Source organism: Nilaparvata lugens, chromosome 4 (genome assembly GCF_014356525.2).
Source record: "Nilaparvata lugens isolate BPH chromosome 4, ASM1435652v1, whole genome shotgun sequence".
Classification (NCBI taxonomy): domain Eukaryota; kingdom Metazoa; phylum Arthropoda; class Insecta; order Hemiptera; family Delphacidae; genus Nilaparvata; species Nilaparvata lugens.
Window position 1 is genome coordinate 13,854,256 of NC_052507.1, and position 22,829 is coordinate 13,877,084.

The 22,829-nt window shown below is 35.8% G+C and overlaps 1 protein-coding gene across 14 annotated transcripts in view; it reads left to right on the top strand.

Moving 5' to 3' along the window:
* LOC111044004 (homeobox protein homothorax) overlaps positions 1-22,597 on the top strand; it is a 400,612-nt gene extending 378,015 nt beyond the window's left edge. For 8 of the 14 annotated variants that reach the window (XM_039426696.1, XM_039426698.1, XM_039426703.1 and 5 more), the window contains 3 exons: positions 7,179-7,237; positions 15,877-16,039; positions 18,589-22,597. In XM_039426696.1, the coding sequence (XP_039282630.1) occupies positions 7,179-7,237; positions 15,877-16,034 (217 nt within the window). In that variant the 3' untranslated portion in view covers positions 16,035-16,039; positions 18,589-22,597. The remainder of the gene's footprint in view (positions 1-7,178; positions 7,238-15,876; positions 16,040-18,588) is intronic. The other 6 variants (XM_039426701.1, XM_039426705.1, XM_039426695.1 and 3 more) reach the window with 1 other exon arrangement.
* Positions 22,598-22,829: the final 232 nt, after the last annotated feature.

Sequence of the window (22,829 nt, forward strand, 5' to 3'; positions counted from 1 at the left end):
GACTTGCGATTTAGTCATGGTTGAAGTCATGACTGTCTTTATTTCAAAAATTTTCCAGGTTCGGTAGAGCAGGTTCCAAAGAGGAATTCAATGCTTCATGCTTCAAAAAAAAAAGGTTCATGAAGTATCAGATACAGTATAATCCTGATTGAAAAACGAATAACAGGATCGTCCTTGAAGAAAAATGAATTGGAGCTGAGAACATAAATCGTGGATGGTAAACAATGAGCTTGGCGCTAGAAGATGACATCTGGGACAATGGTGCCAACTGTCAAGCACAGGCCAGAGACAATGCTCACAATGCTCGCAAGAAATGCCCCAACATCTTCTCCATTCTGACTGTCTTTACATCAAACCTTCCTCCTTCCTCCGCTAGCACTGAACTTCTCACTCACTACACACAATCTGCTCAATTGCTTCATCCAAACTATTCAATCTCAAAATTATAATCTGCTCAATTGCTCCATCCAAACGATTTAAACTCAAAATTATAATCTATTACAGACAATAAGCCTAATATTTCCCGCTTCTATTACCAAATTCTGATTACCAAACTTTGCTTTTTGGATTATTTCGGACTATGTGTAACCTTATCTAAATCGAATCAAATTCTACAAGTAGTGTGTTCTCAATATGTTTTTGGAATGGGCTCTATAATAATGGCATGTGATACGTGTACACTATAGCCTATATTGATAATTTACAATAATATACTCATTATTGTATGATTCTTCATTATTGAAAAATCACAGGAATTGACCAGTTTGAAAAGTTCGCTACGGTTTGAGTTCTAGTCATTGATCAACAAATTATTGTACAAATTTTTGTTTGATGATCGCTTCATAATAGTGAATATTTTTGATTGATAATTATCATGGATGAATATAATATTAGTGTGTACTTTCATAATCGGGCTCACTGCGGCTATCTTATCAAAACACTGGCTAATTATTCTGAAGGGATATTATCGGACCAGAAATGTAAAGTGCGTAACATACACTTAGCTTTTTGAACTTCCTTACCATTAAAATTTGAAATAGGAAATTTTGGTTTATTTCGGACTATGTGTAACCTTATCTAAATTTAGGAGAGGAATAGCACAAGGTTACCTTATTTTTTCTCTCCCAATCATTTTGATTATGTACTTATTGTATGAATCAATAAAGAATAAAGAATAAAATAAATAGTACAAGCTAAGCTTAGCTTTGCTCTTCCAGATCATGATATCTATTATCATAGATTATTGCAATAATTGTATTGACAAATAAATTATTTTCTTGAAAACATACTATGAATAGTTAATTTGTAGGATAGAATAATGAATCTAGTCGGTTGATCATATATGAGAGATCATAATACTGTACTATGTTATTTTACACGTGGTTCAACACTGACAGTGCTTGTCCCTTTAATGAAGTGTGGTGTGTCTTGAAGTGTGTGTAGTGTGTAGAGAGAGATAGAGTGTGCGGGATGATTGCGGGAAAGAGTGTGAGAGATGGAGGAAAAAAGGAGGCTACGGGAGCAAGCATGCGAGCCAAGACACGCTTGGCTGACGTGTACCGCCTCAAGTATAACTAGCCCCTTTTTCATAGCACATCGTCCATTGTCACACAAATGAAACAAGACAGGTTGTGCTACACTAACTTGTGTCAAGGCACACTACATCTGATCACAGGAATAATGTGGATGAACAGAGGATGCGAAATTTTTTTCCCATGTAGTCGCCGTGTTGAAGGATACAGATATCGAACTGAGGGATCGAATTGATATGCAGGATATTGATAGGATAGAATAGGCCTACTTCAATTTTGAAATGATTTCCTCCATATAAGTAGAGTCAACTTTGTGTAATGTCTCAGACAATTGTTAAACTGATGAAGTTTTCTTCAAAGTTTTACTCTTGTTTTCAAAAGTACCAGTATCATCTACAAAGACTATGTCAACTATTCCAACTTCTCTGGATGGAAGATTCCATTATAGAATCAAAGCTATACTCATTTCTCATTTAATAATAATCATTAAGTGGTTGCAAGTGGTTGATCATAGAATCCTATAGATGTCTCCGACAGATCCATTTTTCAAATTCAAGATTGTTAAAATATTTTGTGACGTAGCCTTATGTACTACTGTATCGCCAGGCTGAATAAATTGATTGATTGATTGATTGAATTCAAGATTGACGCTATCGTAACATGAGTTATTAAGAATATAGACTACTTATTATAGAAGCATAGTTATACCCATATCTTTTAATCATATTCACATTTATTCTTTGTATGTGGTTTTTATTCATTTATTTTACTGAAAACTATAATCATAAAATAATTTTGACCATAGAGAAAAAATTAGGTTGAGCCTGTACTATTTATATCCCAAATTTTGATGAAAAGATAACGTTGAACATTGTATGATATTAATATGGTTGGAAGAAAGATGGTTTCAAAGTGGTTAGCCTGTAGATGTTTCTCACTGATCCATATAAATTTTCAAATTCAAGATTTAGTCTTGAGTTTTCAACATGAAACATGAGTTTATAAGGAAGTTCACAGTCGTCTGTCTATCATATGAGGAACAAGGAGTATTCTATTTTATTGCTAGCTGGTTGCTCTCGTTCTGAATTGAAGTGAAAAGGAGATAATAGGTGGTCACAGGGTACACAACGGGTGTCCTTGAAGCGCTGAACACCCTCATCCCGGTAATTCATTTAATTTGTGGGAGTGCGCTCATATGTTTTTCCATCATCGCCCCATAAACGAGGGCGTTTGCTGCTTGCGGTCGAGTGCCTATGAAAACCAATACTGAGTTAATAGAAGGTTGATTACTAGACGAGAAAGGGAGCCCAATGCACTTATCTTTGTCCTTTTTCAGCTGTCTTCCCTTTTTACATCACCCATCGCCCCTACTTGAACTCTCATATCTAGCTCAGCAAACTCAGCAACGATCATATGAGTAATATTCATAATGGACACGTCATGATATTGGTGTTATCTTAACCTGGGATAGTTCTGAGTAACAACTAGAATCTCGTACACTTCGATACAAGAATAATTTATACATTCTGGAACTGGGTGAAAACGAACTGAATCATCTCTAGAATCTGAAATAATTGGAAAAATCTTGTTGATTCTGTACTTGTGTGAATTAAATAAATAATCTTTCCTAGGGTCTGATCCATATATAGTCAAAATTATTTCCTATAATCCGGAATGATTGAATAATGTTCATATCTACCTTGCTATCATCATAAATATTGAGTATTCTACAGCCCTTGTGTGAGCCTCCATACAAATCCCAACTATATCACTTCATCATTGAATCTCTTTTCATTGAACCACTTCACTATCCGATGTCAACTTCAGTTACTTTTCTATTTTGAAACTATAAATCTCCACTAATACTCCGTTACTAAGAGCTAGATGCCAAGAATAATCGTTATTGAATTGAAGAAACTTTAAATCCAAGGTTGATTGTTACTGAACTCCATAGCTGTACAATAATCATCATCATCTCTTGTGCAAGGATTAGACTATTGTCTGTTACGACTTACAAACAGTTTATACTGCGGTAGTTATTTGAATTTACATTTCGCACATAACATGTGGTTATTACCATCTCTTACTTACAATACATCATTGTTTAAATTGATGTTGTTTTCCATGATGAAGCACTCTTCAATAGCTATGATTGTATAATATACTTATGATAACAATACTTACATTATCATAACTCATAATACCAATAACTATTCATTGTTTTTTAATATCATTGCAATCCATGCGTTGCACGTACAGGTGCCAATATGAACGGAGGGTTGTAATGTGTAGCCTGGCAGGTTTGTCTAATTCCAGTTCTTTGCGGCTGTGAAACATCTCATATCGGAGAGAGTTAATTGCCGGATTTGAACGGCTGATGATGTCGGGGGTGGAGGGCGAGAAGACGGACGTATCCGCCTAATCCGATCATCGGATTTGAGAGGGGCGCGGCCGGGAGTTAAAATGTTAATGACATTCCACGGAGCCGCGTTCACGTAAACAGTTTTTCTGTGCACCCTTCTCCGCACTACATCGACTGCAGCATCCATTATCGCGCTTTGCATTAATTGCAAAATCAATATTAGCGCCAGGCTTTCCCTCAGACACAATCTACCCTCCTGACGAATTAGATTCACCCCCAGGAAAACCGTCTCCTCGTTTTCTCATTTCCAAATTGACGCTGTGCGTGCTTTTTATCGGAAGGCGTGCCGACTGCACAGCTACACAGGTAGAGGAAACGCCCACACTTCTACGCCGCGTTTTTCTTGACGATCGCTAGTCGTCGTCTTGCTAACTGTTGATTCCTGGCAGTCATTACCCCACTTTGCCAACTGTTCTAAGGTCAGCCCAACCCAACTCGATTGAGCTTTTCATCTTCTATCCCTATTCTCGGATGTACAAGAAGCTTGTGTATCCTACGCTCGTGTATCCTAAGCTTAATCTTCCTATGCTCTGATACACAAGAAGCTTCTAGTATCAATCATCAGGATCGAAACATAGTGGAGTGTTGAAGGTAGAGTCATAGACTACTGAACTAGCATCTTTGATTGAATTTGTAGAATGAATATTAATTTTTTGACAACATCTCAAGTCTCTTCAACTACTAAACTAATCTAAAATAATTCCTCCATGGTAGAGGGTAGCGGCAAAGGTAGTTGAATGTTATGAAAACTCAAATTTGTTGTCAACTGTATATCATTCTGTCAACTATGTTCTCAACAAATTTTCCCACACTGAAGGTGACGCCATGGGTGTTGAAACATGTTTGTGTTGTGTTTTTCTTCTTCAAATAAAATTCGTGATACCGTAGCTAAACTACATTTCTGTGATTCCATTATCAATAAATATCAATTGAACTCAGATTGTCAATCAATATAACTCAGATATCACTGTGTCAGAATTAGCTTAGAGTGTCAAACAAGTTTTTGTCTTAAATGAAATTTGTGATAGTTGACTCAAGTTTTGTGTTCATTATGTATGAATCTTACCAGAAACTACTTCTTAGTAAAACTACTTCTTACCAGAAACTACTTCTTAGTAAAACTACTTCTTACCAGAAACTACTTCTTTGTAAAAAAACTACTTCTTACCAGAAACTGGTATCCAAAGGCCCGGGTTCGAATCCCAGCCCGGGCAAGATATTTTTCTCGGGCCACTCCCGTGTTTCGGATGGACACGTTTACCGTCGGTCCCGGCTGCCTAAAAAGCAGTCGTTAGATCATGTCAGAGAAATGAAATTGATCAGTTGCGACCTGAAAACTCTGACACCAGACCTGAGCCAGCCAGGTCACACGATATTATTATTTATTTTACCAGAAACTGTGTCAGGAGTGGCTAAGAGTGTTGAAAGAGATAAATGTATTTTGCCAACGTAGAATCATTCAATCCATCGTATCATATTTAAACACCATATTTCATAAACCTTTCCATCAACTAGATTGAGTATAATCACTTCAGTGATTGTATTCTATATTACATGAAAACGACTTGATATTGTCAGTTGTTAATCCACTCAATATGAATCTATTCATTTGCCATAGATAATAATCCCCATAAGTTAACATCCCCATACCAAATTTCATCTCCCATTAAAATGAATCTATATACGTCCGAAAAAGTTTGAAACGTGAACGGTTGCAGAGTGATATTGAGGCTGGAATTGGGATTGGGGAGGCGCGTACATCACTCACACGCCTGTACGTACGATTGTTTCCAGCGGACTGTCAGTGTGTGAGTGTGAGTATGATCACATGTGTGCGCTTCGTGTTGTTTTCGGGTTTGGAGATGGAGAAGTTTGTTTTCGCTCGCAGCAATTTATTTGGCTGGTGAACGCAGGCGGCCCACGGCCCTGGGAGCTGAACCAGCTGCGTCGCTCCCATTAACGGCCTGCAGATTGGATCCACACCCCCTTCAACCCCCAAAACACTCCCCCACATACACAACCACACTGTACCTACCTTCATCTAGCAGCCAATATTTAATCCGGTTCTTGTTACTCGGACTGTCGGTTCTAAGCTCTGCTAGTCTCGTCAGAAATAGTCCTCCCCATCCAAAACACCCTCTACACTCCATATATAGCCTTCGCCAACCTGCTCATTGTCTCACCGCTAGACCCTCTCAAAATTAGACAGGATTACTGTAATTGGCTGTCATCCCTGTTGTCATTATTTAGAGTATCCCATAAGTGCATCCTTGAATGTACCATGTTGATGTTATCTAATTATCTGGTGTGATTGCAAAAAAGTGTAGATTCTATATAATTCTGGACTCAAAATCGGACAAAACTCATGAAGTAATAAACATAACCTATGATTGGACAATTTGTATCCAAATTTGGGAAAGGAACAGTTTTGGGCTTTAAGCCTGTTGTTCCTTTCCCAATCATTCATAGTTGAGAATTATATTGTATCTATCAATTTATATTAAATGTATAATGATTGAAGTCAGTGATGAAAATAATATCGAGTGACCTGGCTGGCTCAGGTCTGGTGTCAGAGTTTTCAGGACGCACCTGATCAATTTTAGGGCCTCTGACATGACCTAACGACTGTTTTTAGGCAGTCAGAACTACTGACTCTCTTCTCTAGAATCAGCTAGATTAGATATAATCAGTGCACTAGCACATTTGTGTGCTCTATCGAATAGGATCGTATATGAATATTAGAATATAGTATAAATCGAAAGTAAAGAGAATCAACTTGATGGAGAGACATAGTATAGAGTTTAGAGTACAGGATTATAATAGATTTTCAATAATAATCGTCCACATCTAAAGTTGTCTGCTCTTATTAGTACCTATGGAATAGTTTTAAATGAATTATTTTGCTCGAAAACAATTACCTTATCCTCATTATCCAATATCTGTCATTCAAGCCAGATTGGCTATTATGTCTTGGATGAACCGATATTGTTTTTACTATGATGTCATCTTGAATGAACCAAAACTTTTTTAATCTGTTATCTTGTTGATTAACTCTACATTATTCTGACAAAGTGATAGATAAATGGAAACGTTTCAATTACTATTTATACGATGAAAATAACAATGTATTATAGTAAAGTTTCTGTTAAAAGGTTAGAATGAAATATTGGAGAAAAGGTCCCCGTTATGATCAATGCATTGATGATTCATTTTTTGTGTTACAGGTTTATCAATGCGAGGCGGCGTATCGTTCAACCAATGATAGACCAATCAAATAGGGCTGGTAAGTAAATTCATCCTCCACTCTTCTAGATAGGAATATACTTTTACGGATAAAAAGCTTTGTTTCATCCCTATTAAATTAACCCTTGGAATTACTTCCCAAAAACTTCCTCGATATCCGTGTAACAAAATTTCTCATTTTACGCGTTCGTGTTTAGAAAGCATCAAACTTGTCAAAAAGTGTATAATTTTAGAAAAGTTTCTGAAGCGTATTTCGCTCTGACCTGGCTTAGAGTTACTCCAACTTGTACTTTGTTGAATAGTTATTTGATAGGATCACTTCCCATTGTTATTCACTGATTTCCATGAAAACTTTTAATGAGATTGTTCTTGTAGTCTGATATGGAACAATGGAACGCTCTTCTACTTCCAATACACTTATTTGTTAGTAAAAGCTGCTTCCAGCTTCGAATCTCAACCTCAGACCTCAGAGTAACCAGAGCTCTCTTCGAAGATAATCTTTTTCCCTAACAATATTCCCAATTTCCTTTCAATTTGATCCTAATTTATTTACTGGATAAAAATACTCTAACTTATTGTGAAAGATAATATTATTATTCCGAACTTGGTATAATAAATTATTTATATTTACCTATAATATGGTAGATTAGAGTAGTCATATTCAGGGAAACTAATAATCTTTCAAAATATTTCACAACATATTAATACACATTTCCCTCATATTCTGAAGTGAAATTCTAAATAATATTCAATTATTATTGCAATTCTCAAAAATCATCTATTCAAATTCGAATTTATTGTCACAGTCATAAATACATATATACAGAAAATCAAAATAGAGTCTAGCACGACAAATACAATAATTCAACCAAGACTCAACAATTGTTTGTGAGTGAGAAAACCACTGGTATAAGAATATTCTTGTTCGCCAGTGGGATTAGGAGTATCTATTAAAATACGAGTGAGATCTTATTATCATGAAGTGATATTCTAAATAACATTCAATTATAATTGCAACTCTCAAAAATCATCCAATAAAATACAAGTGAGCTCTTATTTATCTCTTTTCTGTATAGGGCTACTTGTAGTAATATAAGTACAAAGAAAAATAAAAATCTCAGTTCCCTTTTTCAAATATTTTATCACAACATGTTTGGGCATTGATGCCATTTTCAAGTGATATGAAGTAAAAAGTGATATGAGTTCTTATTATTTGGTTCAACTCTTTCATGCTTAGTCATCTCCAATCACAGTCTATTTCTTTGAAGATCCCACCAATTCTACGACCTGGAAATTAAAAAAAAGTTAGGGCTTTTCTTGGATGATCGATATGGAAGATGTAAGGTATTACTGGATTCATCTTCGATCTCCTCACATCTAGATCAATCACAATGGTCATATTTTACAACATGATTGCCTGGAGTAGATTATTCTGTTCGAAAAATGTTTGATAGTTCTCGGTAGACATCTGTTGAAAGTTGGAAGGCTTTCATTGCGGGGCCAGGGGGTGAACACGGAAGTGAATCTATGTTTTACTTCTTGACAGTGGAGAGTTTAGTGTGTTTACTGGTTGGGGTTGGGGTAGTTGGGCCCAGAGGCACACTTTCGGGTGGCCCGGATCGCACACATAAAGCCAACACAAGCGGTTGTTTTACTCGCCACCTGATACCAATTAATGTTAGAGGCTCGTTTGCCTTTTATAGGGCGATAAAGGTGTTGCAACGCTGCTTGCTTCTTATTTTCCCGCTGCTTCGATTTATCCACGTCCCTTTCTGCTGCCATTTCCTCCAGATCGTATCATTGCCATTTACGCCGATCTCAAAGCTCTTAGCCACCCTCTCAACTGCCATTCACTTCTGTTATCTCTCTTTCTTGTCAATTCCATTCACTGTTCTCAACTGTAAACAATTTTCTTTAAGAATTTCATCTAAAATCATTTAAGTAGACAACAGCTAACCCTTTTCTGTCTTCTTCACAAGAACATCAGACTATTTAATACAAACATGTTGAAGGAATCAAAAGAGAAAAATGAAAAAGTATTTTTTAATAACCATCTAAGCGACCAATCATTAACTATTTAGTAGTTCATCCAATGTCGATCGATTTATCATCTCAAGTAATCATAGTAAACATCCAGATGTAAGGATGAAATCAAATCCATCATACATACATGATGATCCTTAATCCTGTATGTAATAGTCCAGCCGATATCTGAAACAAGATGCATTTCCTGAATTAATTTTTATTTTTCTTCAAGAATGAGCAGCCTCTTAATAATCTATTTTATCTTTATATCGAAACTAGGAGTCTTCGAATTGATGACAATATATTTCTCTCAATCAAATAGTCTGCTAATTGACAGTTCCTTGAATTTCTCCCCTGTAATTTTAAATATAATTCACGATGTTTAGAGTTAATAATCGTAGCACTGCAAGTTTGAACTGATAATGACATTGTGCATTTATTCGTATAATATATTCTTTGATCATATAGGGAAAATAGTCGTAGAGAATCAGAGTGGAAACTCCGCATCATATTCCAATTGTACATTGTATTCTCGTGGCTGGAGCTCAAGGCTTTTCTCTAGTCACGCCAAAAACTATTGTAATATTATGATTATTTCATTTGTGAAAATATTTCTTGTATTTGGTGATAAATTCATTATTAATAATTCATATTCTAATTGGGTGAGATGAGGGGAGTTGTGAGCCAATGATCTTGACGTTTTTGACTGAAAAACTTATTTCTATCACCATATTTCTCTATCTCCCTCATCTATCTACCCTTATTTATATCTCTCATTCGAGTTCTGTTTTACTGTCGAGTACCCTACAGATGCTCAATAATATTACGGTTGTAACCGTTCTTCCTGCACGTATTCTGCAAGATTACTGAAGGGGAGTTTGGCTGGATTATTGTTTATCAATTTCGCAGAGAATCCTCTGGCATCAGGTGTTAGGGATCTTCGATGGGCTCAATCGTTCATAAAATGTGCAACTTGTGTTTTATTGAAATTGAGGTGGATCTGAGCTGTGATTGGGGGGGAGGTGAGTCGATGTGTGTATGTCGGAGATTTTGAAAGGGGGCCTGAGAAAAAGAAGCGTAAAACAGCCTTGATGGTACCGGTTGTGTTGGTGGGGGGTGAGGGGAGGTATCCACTAGCTTTGAGCCCGAAGACGTTCATCATGTTCTCTCCATCTCATCAGATATTTATACAGGGTGTACGCGAACGACACCGCAGGGTGTCGTAATATCACGTTAATATCCATTACTGCTAAGGCTAAGTGAACTTCTGCTTACTCCCTCCTGACTATTTCCCGCCGCCCGAGGAAGAAGAAGGAAAAAGACGTCCAAGAAGGAAGCGCTCTCCTTTCTTTCCTGTTTCGTGTCGCTCGTTTTCTATCTCCGTAATTCCACGTTACCTTCACTTGTTGAACTGCTCTTGCCTTGCCCTGGGACTCTTCTATCTCTAGCTTATTTATACTCCCTTCGGCAGAGCTCATGAATTATGGTTGCTCGCATCCCTCAAGGCTTAGCTCATCCCACATTATGTGAACAAAAATAACAACATACACTGTGAACAAAGTGACAGGAATACCCTTGCAAGGTTAGAAGTATATTCAAAAATAGTAGAAGACATGGAAAATACAGAGTTGTTAATTTAATTGTTAGAAAAGTCAATGCTCGATCATGTATGTCACCTTATTTATGTTAGGTACAGTAATTTATATTCAGAATAACGAGGATGTGAATTTTCTATGAATAATAATTTTTTATTAATGGAGACAACAGACTGAAATTCGTTTTGTCTCCTTCACACAATACAATATTTTCAACACATTATATAATAATTTGAAATAGAAGTAGTATGATAGATGAGAGACTGTCAGAGTTGGAGATTTGAATCAATGTTTAATTAGACAGTAATTATTAGAAATACATCCATTACAGCCAATCTATGACTGATTTGATTTTGATACATGACAATTTATGTTAAGAGCTAATTGATGACCATAGAAGCAGATTCGAAACATTGAATGAATCAAGTTGTAGTTCATATTTTTCTGGATTACACTGTCATATATAGCCTATATTCAATTCAATCACACTTGAAAATTATATTACAAGATATTCTGATTTGAATCACATCTTGATGGATTGATTACATGATCAAGTCGTACAATATGATGAATGTACCTTCTAAATCAGTAATCACGTGGACTTAAAGCCTCTAGCAACTAAAGAATCATATTTGGGTTCTCGAAAGCATGTATTCTTCTTTTTGTTCCTCATTTTCGACGCCAGATCCATTCTCCTGTGAGAAGGAACTTGTCTGCTCGTCGACACACACACATGCACACACACAGACGGGCTTTTGTTTCTGCTCGATGTTGAATAATCGCCGATCAAGCTCTAAATAAGCTCGTATATAAGTCCCTCTGCATCTGACAATCGGACGACGGAGCTGGATTTATTCGGACTTTGTCCATTGTTTTGGGATGGATTTGCAAATGTATTCCTTCTTTCAAATACAATGGACAAAGATACGTCTCAGCTGGCTCGCTCGCTGTTAGTACTTCAAAGTGATTGTGGACTTTGTCAAGGGGGAAATTCATTGCTCAAGAACCACTGCACTGCATCAAATAAGAGGATATCACTGTCTGGTTCGCAGGTTCCTTTTCTCAGTCTTTTCATCAGATAATCACTTTGTTTCATGAAATTGTGCTCCTCAATCCCTCTTCAATTCAGATTCTAATTATGGTACACATACAGTGCCGCTTGCACAATAGCCGGTTAAATTTTAATTGTGATTAATTTCACGAGAACCAATCAGAGAAGCCATCTTGTTAAAAAGGCCTTCTCTGATTGGTTCCCGTGGAATTTATCACCGATAAAATTGCAACCGCGCCACAGCGCCACCCAACTATGAATAACATTCCCAGTTATAATTGGACAAATACAAGTGAATGGAATTAACTTATCCGAATCGTCATCTCAATAGAATCAATTCAAATTAATATTTTCAGACTCTAACAAAAAATGTTCGTTGTTTCTTGCAGTTCGCCGACATATATATTGACCAAAAATAAACCTTGTTTGAGAGGGAGGTATTTTCTTTGCTCCGTGCTTATAATATTCCTAATCAGATTATAATCATCCCAGTTATAATTAGACCAATAGAAGTGAATGTAATTAATTCAATTCGAATTGTCATCTCAATGAAATCAATTCAAATGAATATTTTTAGACTCCAACAAGAAAATTTCACTGAAAATATCCATGAATATTTTTAGACTCCAACAAAAACCCATCCTAGGTCGCCAAGATCCTGTTGTTTCCAGCAATTCAGTGGATACATTATCATGTATATTCAATTATTCTAAAAATACCAGAAAATGCAGGATAATACCAGTGAATTGCCATTTTAAATTACTCATCCAAGTAACTTACCATCAATTAACTTCTCCCTAATCCATTTTTACCGATTCCTTACTAGTGTGCAAGTGTGTAGCTAACTGTGTATCAGCCTGCATCGAAAACTTGATGCCGTGAAACTTTACTCAACTTCCCATTTGTTCCAATATCTCAAGTGATGGTCAAAATACTTGAACAGCTACTTGACATTACTTGGACAAAATACTTGTCATCAGATACTTGATGAACTAAGAACTTGATGAGCCCTCCCATACTTGACACTGCTATATCTCCTATACAATACAATTCACAAAACATTTTAATTTCTTTGTAATTATCTATCCACTTTTGACTACATCATAAATTGTAGCATTTTTCAACATGAATTGTTAAGAGTATGCTCCACTTTTCATTGTTCATCTCTGTCAAACTGGAGAATTTCTAGTTTGGGAAAATTCTAAACTTTGCTGAACACTAGATCAAACTTTGGTCGGAAAGTTATGGAGACGTCTGAAAGTTGAGTTAGTGCAGTAACAGTGGCTGTCGAAGCTTTCAGACCAGTAGTTGGACATTTGCTGTGCGCGCAACCCGGCAGATATAAATTATTTGCGGTGGTTGCCGTCCGATGTCGAATGTCGGATGTCGGGTGTCCGTTCGGACCGTTTGTACGGCTCAATTAGTGCGCGAAGAAATATCGAGAGTCCGGCTGACAGTACAAACACACTTTTCCACTTCTGAACCCCACTTCTGCACCCCCTTCGACACCCCCTCATCATAAATTACTCTCTAAGAACGTTCGCCCATTTTCCTCGCTGCTCTCTTATTTCTATTTTTCCTCCATCTCAGCACTGCCTAGCTCCCTGTGGACTTCAAATCGGGGCGAAATTCGCCGTCGTATGACTCTTGCCCTTTTCTTTGGCCATATTTTTCTCAATCCTGTTCAAAGTACGAGCAACCGACCGCTACATTCCAGAAAGGTTTCCTTGATGTGGAAGTTGACTACTGTAGTAGAATCGAGGTTCAACACCATCCGACATATTTTTTGCTCCTATTATTAGGGTACTATAAAGTCGATATGTAGATTAATTGTTAGTTCGCGATCGAACTTAACTTCTATATCTTCATTCACAATATCCATAAAGATTCCTTCGAATTTTTTCATTACTGCCAGCTATTTACTAGCCTTAATCGCGGCTGACTCGTTCTGAAACATTGCCATATCGATTTTATTAAATTCCGTAAACATCTTAACATATAAAAAGACATAGGATAAGTCATAATACAGTTACATATTTCTCATGCCTCTTAAAAGTGGACTGTTCATAGTTCTTATAGAATTCACTTATTTCTGCAGAAAAAAATCCTGGAATCATCATTATTCTCTGTAAAAACTTGGATAGATTGAGATGACTCAAGAATAAATAGTTGAAAGAGTAGCTACACCAAAATTTTGAAAATTGATTAGCTAGCTACCTTCGAATGAATTGTTACATTGGTAAATTTTAAAAATAACAATAGTAAGAGAAAAACAATAATTTGATTCATGGCTTTTCCAAGATGTATTCATTAGATCTCACTTAGCCCTACTGCGAGTAACAAATTGGGAAGTCTCAATCTTCATATCAAATGCCCTCGACAGGGAAATACATCACATGTGATGAATTCATACTACTCATTCAAGTCCCCATGTTCCTTCCTTTCGATGACATCATCCCTTTCCGACTCTTCTTCCTCTATCTACTTCCATGATCAACATCAGTAGATCATTGGTTCCATCTAATGTGCATGCAAGAAAAAACCGTCCTTGATGTGTCGGTGGGAGGGAGAGGAGGGTACAGGATACCATTGAGCCGGACATGGTGGGTGAGGGGGATGGAAAGGGATGTTTTCGTGGGGACTGAGGGGTGATTTAGGAAGTCGGCGACCGCAGCGACCCTGGCTCGATGGCCTGGAAACATCTCCCTTATACGCTCCACTCCGAATTACAATAAAAAACATTATTTTCTCGGGTAGCCGGATATTCCGTTCCTTGGAAACGATTTTGGGCGAAGCTCCCAAATGGTAGAAGGGACTTCTTCCAGCGGAAATGCTGAGCTTTCCACTCTGTTATTCGCCTCAAAACTTAGCAGAGGACTGCTAAACTTAGCCAAGAGACTTCTTTTGCCAGCAATTCATCTTGACTGTTGTCGTAGGTGGACTCTGCTCCAGTTTAACTGAGGAATAACTTTGAGAACTGGAGTTGTTTCCCTCTCAGCATCAATAAGCTGACCTGTGCGAAAGTTTCGATGGTTTCTTCCTCAGATAAACTCCTCCATTCTGTTTTGGAAAATATTTTCGCAAGCTTGAACAAGTCACTGATAGCATTGTTCCTTCCTGGATGAGTTTTCCCTCTTCTAGAATGTTTTCAGACATTTCTTCTAGTTCTTCTTTTCTCAATTACTAGTTACCTTCTCTACTCCGAATCTAACACTCTGAATATTTATCCAATTGAATATTTTTGCCAATTTTCTGTTTCCATGGCATTTTCTAGTGCATAGCTGTGATTCAAGTCTTCCAGATAAATCTGAGCTTATATTTATCGTTGTTTCTTGTTGATTATCTCAAATATTATCATTTCATTTGTGAAGAAAATATTTATTTTCATAATTTAACCTGTTCCCGCATGATTTACATACTTGAGATGAAAGTTTTTGGTAGTCAGTAGTATTTGAAAATTAGTTTTAGAAATATGCGGTACAAACATTTTGGGAATGGTGTAAAGTTGCAAAAGGATAGAGCTATCTGGTTCAGAGCTATACGACAATATACCAGCGAATTGCCATTTCAAAGCAAATACATCATCCCCATCAATTAACTTCTCCCTCATCCATTCTCACTAATTCCTGACTAGTATGCAAGTGTGTAGCTGACTATGTATTAGCCTGTAAAGGAAATGATGTATTAGCATACTGCTCAATTGTATTGCACTTGACCTAAATAACAGCTATATTATAGAGCTATAAGAGAATAAAATATTATCAGACCTAAACGACAGTCAATAGTTTCAAATCAATGTTGTTCAGATGCCGACTATATACGTGAATCTCATTGTTCATTGTTTATTGTTAGTGATTAGTGTGTCACATGGACTGTGCCAGTCAGCCTTGAGCGTTGGCACAGTTTATGTGACCGGTCCGGTCCCGGGCCGCGTCCGTGTGCTTCCCGCATGCGGGAGCGGGCGTCAGGCCCGGCTAGTGGCAGATGTCTAACGCGATTAACGTGTAGTGTTCTCTCCGCACGCAGGTCCGAGCGGCGCCTACAGCCCTGACGGAGCCATGGGCTACATGATGGACAGTCAGCAGATGATGCACCGGGGCCCTGGGGATCCGGCTTTCCACAACGAGTACCACTATCCTCCTCAGTACTACGGTCATCATCTGTAGTCCAGGTAAATACAAATCATTCACATACTTGACATTCGTAAATTACCTACTCATCACTATGGCCATCATTTTGAGTCCAGGGAAATAGATGTCATTCACATACTTGACATTTTAAGTTACTTCCTCAGTACTATTGGCATCATCTGTAGTCCAGGGAAATAGATTACATTCACATACTTGACATTCTTAAATTACCTCCTCATCACTATGGCCATCATTTTGAGTCCAGGGAAATAGATGTCATTCACATACTTGACATTTAAAGTTACCTCCTCAGTACTATGGGCATCATCTGTAGTCCAGGTGAATAGATTCCATTCACATAATTGACATTCTTAAATTACCTCCTCATCACTATGGCCATCATTTTGAGTCCAGGTAAGTGGATTTCATTCACATACTTGACATTCTAAGTTACTTCCTCAGTACTATGGACATCATCTGTAGTCCAGGTGAATAGATTCCATTCACATAATTGACATTCTTGAATTACCTTCTCAGTACTACGGCCACCATCTGTAGTACGTGTAAATAGATGATAGACTTCATTCAAATACTTGACATCGTTGAATTGAAGGAGAATGTGCACTATATAAGTATGTGCTTCTGTCAATAAATTTTAAAACTGATTCACAAACTTGACATCCTCAAATTACCTCCTCAGTACTATGATCATCATCTGTAGTATGACCATCTAGTTATAAATAAATATGTCACTATCACATACTTGACGTTGTTGAGTTATAGGAGAAAGTGCACTTTATGGGCTTTCTTGTGGAAGGAACACTGATCACTTGGAAAGATCACTTGATTTGTTTCAAACTGTGAAATTCACGTTATTTCTCAAGGTACGGACAGACTTGTGCGCCACGAACACGTTCATTTCACTTTTCATCAGCTGATGTTTATTACATCTGTGTTTGTACAGGAATTTTAATCTGTGTTTGTAAGATGAAGAGTGTTTGTCAGCTGAGCGTGGCGTCAGCTGATGGAAAGCAAAATGCGCGTGTTGGTGGATCATAAATCTGTACGCACTTTGAGAAAAGCCCATATATTATAAACTGTAGGAGTATATAATGGGTTTTTAAGTTGAACAGATCAGTAGTTTGAAAAACTAGCTTAACAAAACTTTACTCATTTGGGTCCATATACATTATCTCAGGTGAAACAGAGATACATCGGTTGTTGGATTGAACTCGGAATGGAATACATTACAATAAATGATAATATTTTCTAGTAAACCTAGATAATACCACTTGATATCGCTAACCATTGAATTATCAAAGATTTTAAGATATTATTCTCGGCAATTACACCATCATCAATCTGTAGTAAACTGCTCATCGAGCAGCAGAATATTTATATAGTGTGGGTGAAGAGCTACGATTGGCCATTAGCGTTAACCAATGATGTTAGAGTAAGCTCTGTCATTGGCGGAGAATATACAAGCCCATGTATTCCAAATATATTCATGGAATTTTTCAACAAATGATGAGTCAGAGGAACTAACAGAATCAAATAATGCAGTATTTTGGCTTAATTTGCATGATGAGTACATGTCAGAGTCTATAATAAGAACATCATCGACACGACATGATTTATATAGACTCACTAGCCGTCAGGCTCGCTTCGCTCGCCATATCCGTCTAGCGAGGGGGCTCCGCCCCCTGGACCCCGGACTGGATCGTCCGAGAATGAGATCAGCAGGCTCGCTTCGCTCGCCTGCATTTTTAATTTGAGCATTTTAGGTTTTTATAGGTTAAATGCATGTGAAGTTCTGCTACTTTGAACTTAGTTTATTTTAAAAACAATAGTGAGCGCCGTTTAATTTTTGTGATTTTGTGCTCAAAATAACATACTAAATCGATCCCAACCAAAAATTTGATGACAGGTATGTTGGCACTGGACGTGCACTTACGGCTAGTAATATAATATTCCCAGGATTGAAGTAGCAGTGCCCAATCAATTTTTCTGCGATAAATGCATTTAAATCTTCAACTTGGTGCCAACCTAATAAAGTCAACTCAACTTAATGCCAACCTGACAAAATTATTAATTTAGTTGCCAGTTAACAACTGTTTCGAAGAGGTACTCTATCTAGATTATAGTTCTATAGTAGCATATGATATGGAAATTTCAATTATAATTAAGAGATTGGGAGAAGAAGAATATACATGCTAAAAGACGAACTTTAAACCCTTAAAAACAACCCTTAGAGTTAAAATAATTTCGTTGATGTTTTTATCGTCTTCAATATATAATAACTTTTTCAATGTCTATCGTGTACCTATTTCATTCTTTAGAGCTGTGATATTGACCTTTTGGTAAAATGATATCTAATCATCATCATCATCATCATCATCATCATCATCATCATCATCATCATCATCATCTTGCGTACAAGGATTAGGCTATTGCCAGCTCCGACTTACAAACAGCTTATTGTTAGTTGAGTTCGAGTCTATTATTAATTTACATTATCCAATCTATAAATATCTGTATATCAATCTATATATTTTCTGTTATATTTGACGGGATTGTTTATTTGTTTCAGGATCCGGATTGACGATTGAGTTGTGGACTGATGAGGGGTACAAGGGGTGAGGGGTGCAAGGAAGCAGCCAATGCCGACCTTGGACCGACTCCCAGCTTCTTCTGGTTCGACTAAATTACTGTTCGCTTGATCTCTGTGGAAGCCTGGCGCGATTAGTGTAGTTTTTTAGGCAAAAATGATTAAAAATTAGGCGACCACGTAACAATCACTCAGACGTGTGCGAAAATTCAAAATGGCCGACGGACGAACCGACGCTTCGAACAAGAATTTCGTTGTGCGAGTTTTTCTCAACTACTCCGAACATTGCAGGGAGTCCGCGAGAAAAATGTGATATTTTTCTGTTATGCCTGTGCGAAACTCTAAAATTCTTTTTCGAAACGATTTACCGGAAAGAATTCAACAAACATTCGTGAATAAATAATATTAATAATAAATGATAAACAACGGGAACCCGTTCGGCTAGACCTGTAAGAGAAAGACGATTAACTAAAAAAATTCAGTCCTTAATTTTTAATAACGTGAATGTAATATGTTTGGATTTGTGTTATATTAATTTTCTGTACAGTGTAGCTACTGTTAATATTAGAGAAATGATTGAAGAGGATGTGAATGAATATGAACGATGATTATTGAATATGTGTGTCTCGTTATCTGAAGATAAGAATACGTAAATGTACAAGGGGTTTATTTTTAATTAGTGGAAACTTCAGGGTAGGCGGGTCATTTTTATTGAATGTTTTGCAGTTCACATCAATCAGAGAATGTCTTACAATTTTGCATTATTTATAACTGAATTGTCTTTAGAAATTTTGTGTTTCAAATTTTTTAGGAGTTTTTCCTATGCATTCGATATTTTTTTAACTCTCACCTACGATTGTGACAATTTTTTCGTATACTGAGAAGAATGATATTATACCGTGATAGATATTATTATACAAAGCATCACATTACATTTTATTATGTTCAGAACCATACCATCACAATTATATTGATTCACAATGTAATGGTGCAGGTCACCACATTGTTTAGGGACGATTTTATTCTACCATTTTGAAATGGTATTTTTCTGAATGATTATGATTATCACTTCAATTTTGAGAAGTGCGTTGCAATTTGTGATTATATTTTTTTAATTTATTGAATATTTTTCATCTGTAATACTCATTTTACATCACAACCAATTTGAATGAGATTTGAAATTTCTTCACACATTATTCCATAAATATTAAGGTATCTTATCTTTACTGTTTAATCTCATTTATTTATTTTATCACGAAACCATATTGATATTGTTGGATAAGTTGTTGAAAATTCGTTATTAATTATAATCCGTGATTATCTGTATTAAACAAAATATATTGATTGATCTAAGATGACTGTCCTTATTGGGATGATATCTGACGATACAAGGAAAATATACTCATGTATACTCAAACCGATTCCTGTTGAATGATGCCAAGAAAATTTATTTATTCTATAAAACTTTTATCTTTATTTTCCAAGATTGATACTCCAATGTAGAGTATAGCCAGAATCTGAGTTTATAGGGCTACTTTTATGTTGTGTTCTGATCCAACCCGTTTACTCTGCTGTGGTTTTGGAGATTTTGAGGGAGTTGATTATAAGATAAAAATTGAGTTATTCCTAGAGACACGTTGAGCAAAAAGATGTTCCCTTCACTCAATAGCGAGAGATTGAAGCTCAATTTCCTTTACACCGGTCGGTGATTTCAAGTTCACGAGTTCATACATCTTAGATAAATTCTTGGTCTCATTTCATAGGAAAGTGTATGTAAATATTTTGGGATTTCATGATTCCAAATTTATAAATATGTATTATACATTATATACTAGGTACCATGTTATATATATAAATATATTAAGACTTTGAATGTATTTCGTATATTTTGGTGCGAACAAATTATTTAGCGAAATGTGTGCTATAACCTCTTTGTGTTCAGTATTTGGTTGGAAAATTCAATCACTGAATGCGAAAGCCCTCGCTTTTTGGCCCTGCTCACAGGCCTTTTAAACACTTCCAGCCCCAAAATAATACTCATTGTATCCTTTTACTATGTCTGTTTCACTTTTTAATGACCGATTGACAATTCACTAAATTAGTATCTCTTCATCCAGTACACGTCTACGAGAGAAATATCATTATGACGTAGAGGGTGGTTTTAATTAATGTCAACATCCTCCTGTTTGTATACCAATTTTATAATTAATTATTTATTCGGCAGGCTCTCAACCTGACCAGGCAATGTGGCTGTTTTATATATTATATATATTATATTGTATTGTTGAGGATTTCTACATAAAATTACTGATACGATGAATGTAATAGCATGGTATACCAAAAAATATATTACGAAACTTTATTTGTAACGGATAAAAACAATAATATTATATTTTCAGGAGATATGTACTAGTAAATAGTTAAGATTTTAAAGTCTAATGATATGAACTTGACACAAAGTATACGAATTTTTCTACAAACTAATTATGGTATAACTTAACGATAATAATTATATTTATTGTAATAGAGCAGTCGAAAGGGGTCATTCAATTCAATCTATCTGTTCATCATAATCTTGAAAAACTTGAATCGTTTATTAGAACTGATTGGAGAGCAAGGGTTGATTTCATGTTTTATGTAATCTTTCATGGTTGTGCTGTTTGTATAAAAGAAAATAGTTGTTATTATGATTTGTTGTAATGCTTTTGTTGCTCCTGTTGAGAAAGTGTAGACCTGCGCACTTACAATCTAATTTCATTTTATATCGGAACGTGAAATATTACTATCAAAAATTAATAAATTGAATAAAATTTTCGAAATTATGAATTTTAATCAATACACTACTTCAAGGTTATAAATAGTATAAATTCAATTATTGCAAAACTGGACTGGAAAAGTCATTTTGTTGTTGGGCATTGATTGTACCGAAATCAATTGAATAGCCAAAGCAAAGTTTTCACAGACTATGATTTTCGGACTTTCAACATGATATTAATTTCTATGGTTCTCCTATATTATCTAAATTTATTTTCATTCTATTTCCAAAAACTTGAATGATAAAACATTACTGCATTTACTTATCTCTATTCATTTAGTATCAAAGAGTAAAAAATTGTTGAGCTGAAAAAAATATTGAATTGAAAACTTTACGAATTCTCTTCTAAAAATTAGCAGATCTTGAAATAGCATTACACTATGTATGCACTCTCCTATTCTTTGGATCAATTTTCAACAATTCCGTTTACATGATGCCATATAACCTTTTTTCAGCCTCTGTAAAAGCATATTAGAATTGTTTATAAAACGGATGATCTGTTTTAGATTATATCAAACCAAGATTAAATAAAATTTTTTTGTAAAACAAATTTGATTATAAGTGTAAGAAATTCAATTTTACAACTTTCAATTCCTGTTGACTTCAAATAATGCTCAATATTTATTGAAAAATATTGTATTCCAGTTGAGTTCGTTATTTACCAGTTTATAAAATTGAAATTTGATTTCTGCTTTGCCACTGTATTTTTTTAAATTATTCGACTAATATACCATGTTGTATACTACCGGGGAAATTAATCTAATTCTTCAAATTTTAATTTTGTTAATGTATTCAGTAATATACTAGAATGTAATAATTATTATTTGGTAGAGTTGGTTGCTCATACCATGTTCCTGCAAGCTAAAGCAATAAAACTCTGATGAACTAGTACCCTATTCACTGAACAGATAATTCACAATCAAAAATCAACAAGTAAATTATTGTATGATGATGCAGGCGGGTGAAGTGAGGCTACTTTTGTATTTCATTTTCGAATTCCAAGTGAGACATCCATTTACCCGCCAAGCCTTAAATATGTATACGGAAACATAATTATGTTTAACTACCACATAGAAATCTGTACAACAAACGTTTCTTTCGGTCAAGAATTTTATCCTATGTAAATTGCAATCCCATTTTTGAAACGTGAGCATTAAATGCTGAATATCTTGTGTACGTCTTGTGTTTTGTTTATCTCTCCATCCACTCACCTTGATCCATTACCTTGAATCCCGTTAACATAATTAAGTTTTTTCTATGTTTTATAATTTAGGAGCCAATCTGAATATAAAATGAAATAGTTCAATTCTGTAGAAGGTACAAGACTACCTAAAAACATTTGTTCTTTATTCATTTATACATCGATACATACAATATCATTCTCAAGTATTTGAGTTAAGAATAAGGA